At 35.9% G+C, this 1,771-nt stretch overlaps 1 protein-coding gene across 1 annotated transcript; it reads right to left on the bottom strand.

Annotated features, from left to right (window-relative positions):
• Positions 1-89: 89 nt before the first annotated feature.
• LOC101492265 (uncharacterized) lies at positions 90-866 on the bottom strand. The gene has a single exon (XM_004510441.1). It carries the CDS (start codon positions 864-866, stop codon positions 90-92), a length of 777 nt encoding a protein of 258 aa, XP_004510498.1.
• Between the last annotated feature and the right edge of the window lie 905 nt (positions 867-1,771).

Below are 1,771 nucleotides of genomic sequence, written 5' to 3'. Positions count from 1 at the left end.
ACATGATTTGTAGCACCAGTATCTAAAATCCAAGATTGGGTATTTATGATATTAGAAATATGAGGAAAAGAAAAAGAACCTGTATGAGATTAATTAGAGAGGTGATTCACGACAGGAGAAGAACTAGTTTGAGATGTGTATAATAACGCCAATAAAGCCTTTTGTTGCTCAGTAGTAAAACCAGAATGGGGAAAATCACCTAGAGAATCATCAGCACAACTGGATTTTTTATCGTCATTATCAACATCAGATGCAACACAATTATTGGCAGAAGAATTTCCATTCTTGCGAAAATGAGGAGGAAAACCATGTTTGCGGAAACAAACGTCAACAGTGTGACCTGAACGGTGGCAGTGAGAGCAATATCTTGAGGGACGACCACTACTGCCAGATGAACGACCACGAGTATCACCATGCCCCCTTGAATTAGCACGATTAGAGTTGGAGACATTAGCAATGGTTGGAATTTCTTCAGAATTAGGAAAGATTTGACGTTCTTGCTGCACTAACAATGAAAACACTTTGTTGATATTAGGGAAGGGATCCATGAGCATGACTTGGGACCGAACACTAGAATATTGGTCGTTTAGACCTTTAAGAAATCGAATCACATAATCCTCATCCCGGTACTCACGAATTTTGGGAATCAGGGCACAAGAGCATTTGATTGCACAGGTACAAGAAGGTAGGGGACGAAAATTCTCAAGCTCTTGCCAAAGTTTCTTTAACCGTGTATAATAAGATGTAATCGAAGAGTCACCTTGACGGAGGCCATAGATCTCTTCTTGCAAATCAGAGATACGAAACACATCTCCATGATGATATCGTTCACGCAGTTCAGACAAGATTTCAGCAACAGAATCCATTCACATCACGCTTTGAGCAATATCCGGCTCCAAAGAATTCGTCATCGAAGACATCAACATAGTATTACAGCGATCCCACGCCATAGAAAGACGATCAAGATCAGAAGGACGAGGAAGAGAACCATTTACAAACCCTAATTTGTTCTTCGAACGGAGGGCAACAATCATTGAACACGACCACGAGTGATAATTTGAGGCGGAGAGAGGCGGAGAAACCAGCGCGACACTAGGATTGTCACTTGGATGTATGAAGTATGGATCAAGCATATCATGTTGGTAGGTGCGATTGGTTGTTACCGGAAGCGAAGGTGGAGGCGGCGAAGGAGAAGTTATTGGGGTTTCTGAAGCTAAATCCATAAAGGTGCCATGGAGAAACAGAAAATGAAAAAGGAAATAGAAAGAGAGAGAAAGAGAAAACGATTAAAAAAGAAAGAAAATCAGAGTATTTCCACTGATACCATATTAATTGAAATTTCTCTTAATCTCATTTAATAACAATGAATACAAATTATTGTATATTATTTTTCTCTTGAATTCCAATAAATGAAAATGAGATCCTTTTATAGAGAGTAAAACAAATTAAAGCTAAAAATAAGGGAAAATGGTAACAAAAATAACTAACTCTAAACTTTCTTAATAACAAACTCTAATTGAGATAATCAAATGAGAAATAATAGCTATGATAAGCTAACACTTTCTCTTTTTCTTTTTATGATAATCGATACAACCAATCTTTTGTTTATAAATATCAATTGTAAATATTCTTTTTGGGACATTATAATCAATCATACACTTATTTTATTTATAATTTAACTGCACTTTACTTTTATTTACATTTTTCTAAAGGATTTATTTACTAAAAACTATCCACAAATATCTCTTAACATTTTTTAGAATAATTAAAG

This window comes from Cicer arietinum, chromosome 7, assembly GCF_000331145.2.
Source record: "Cicer arietinum cultivar CDC Frontier isolate Library 1 chromosome 7, Cicar.CDCFrontier_v2.0, whole genome shotgun sequence".
Classification (NCBI taxonomy): Eukaryota; Viridiplantae; Streptophyta; class Magnoliopsida; order Fabales; family Fabaceae; genus Cicer; species Cicer arietinum.
The sequence above is the reverse complement of the archived record's forward strand: the minus strand, read 5'-3'. Positions and strand labels throughout refer to the sequence as shown.

Excerpts from the sequence above, each read along its gene's own strand:
- LOC101492265 (XM_004510441.1), bottom strand. The coding sequence starts at position 866 with ATGGATTCTGTTGCTGAAATCTTGTCTGAACTGCGTGAACGATATCAT.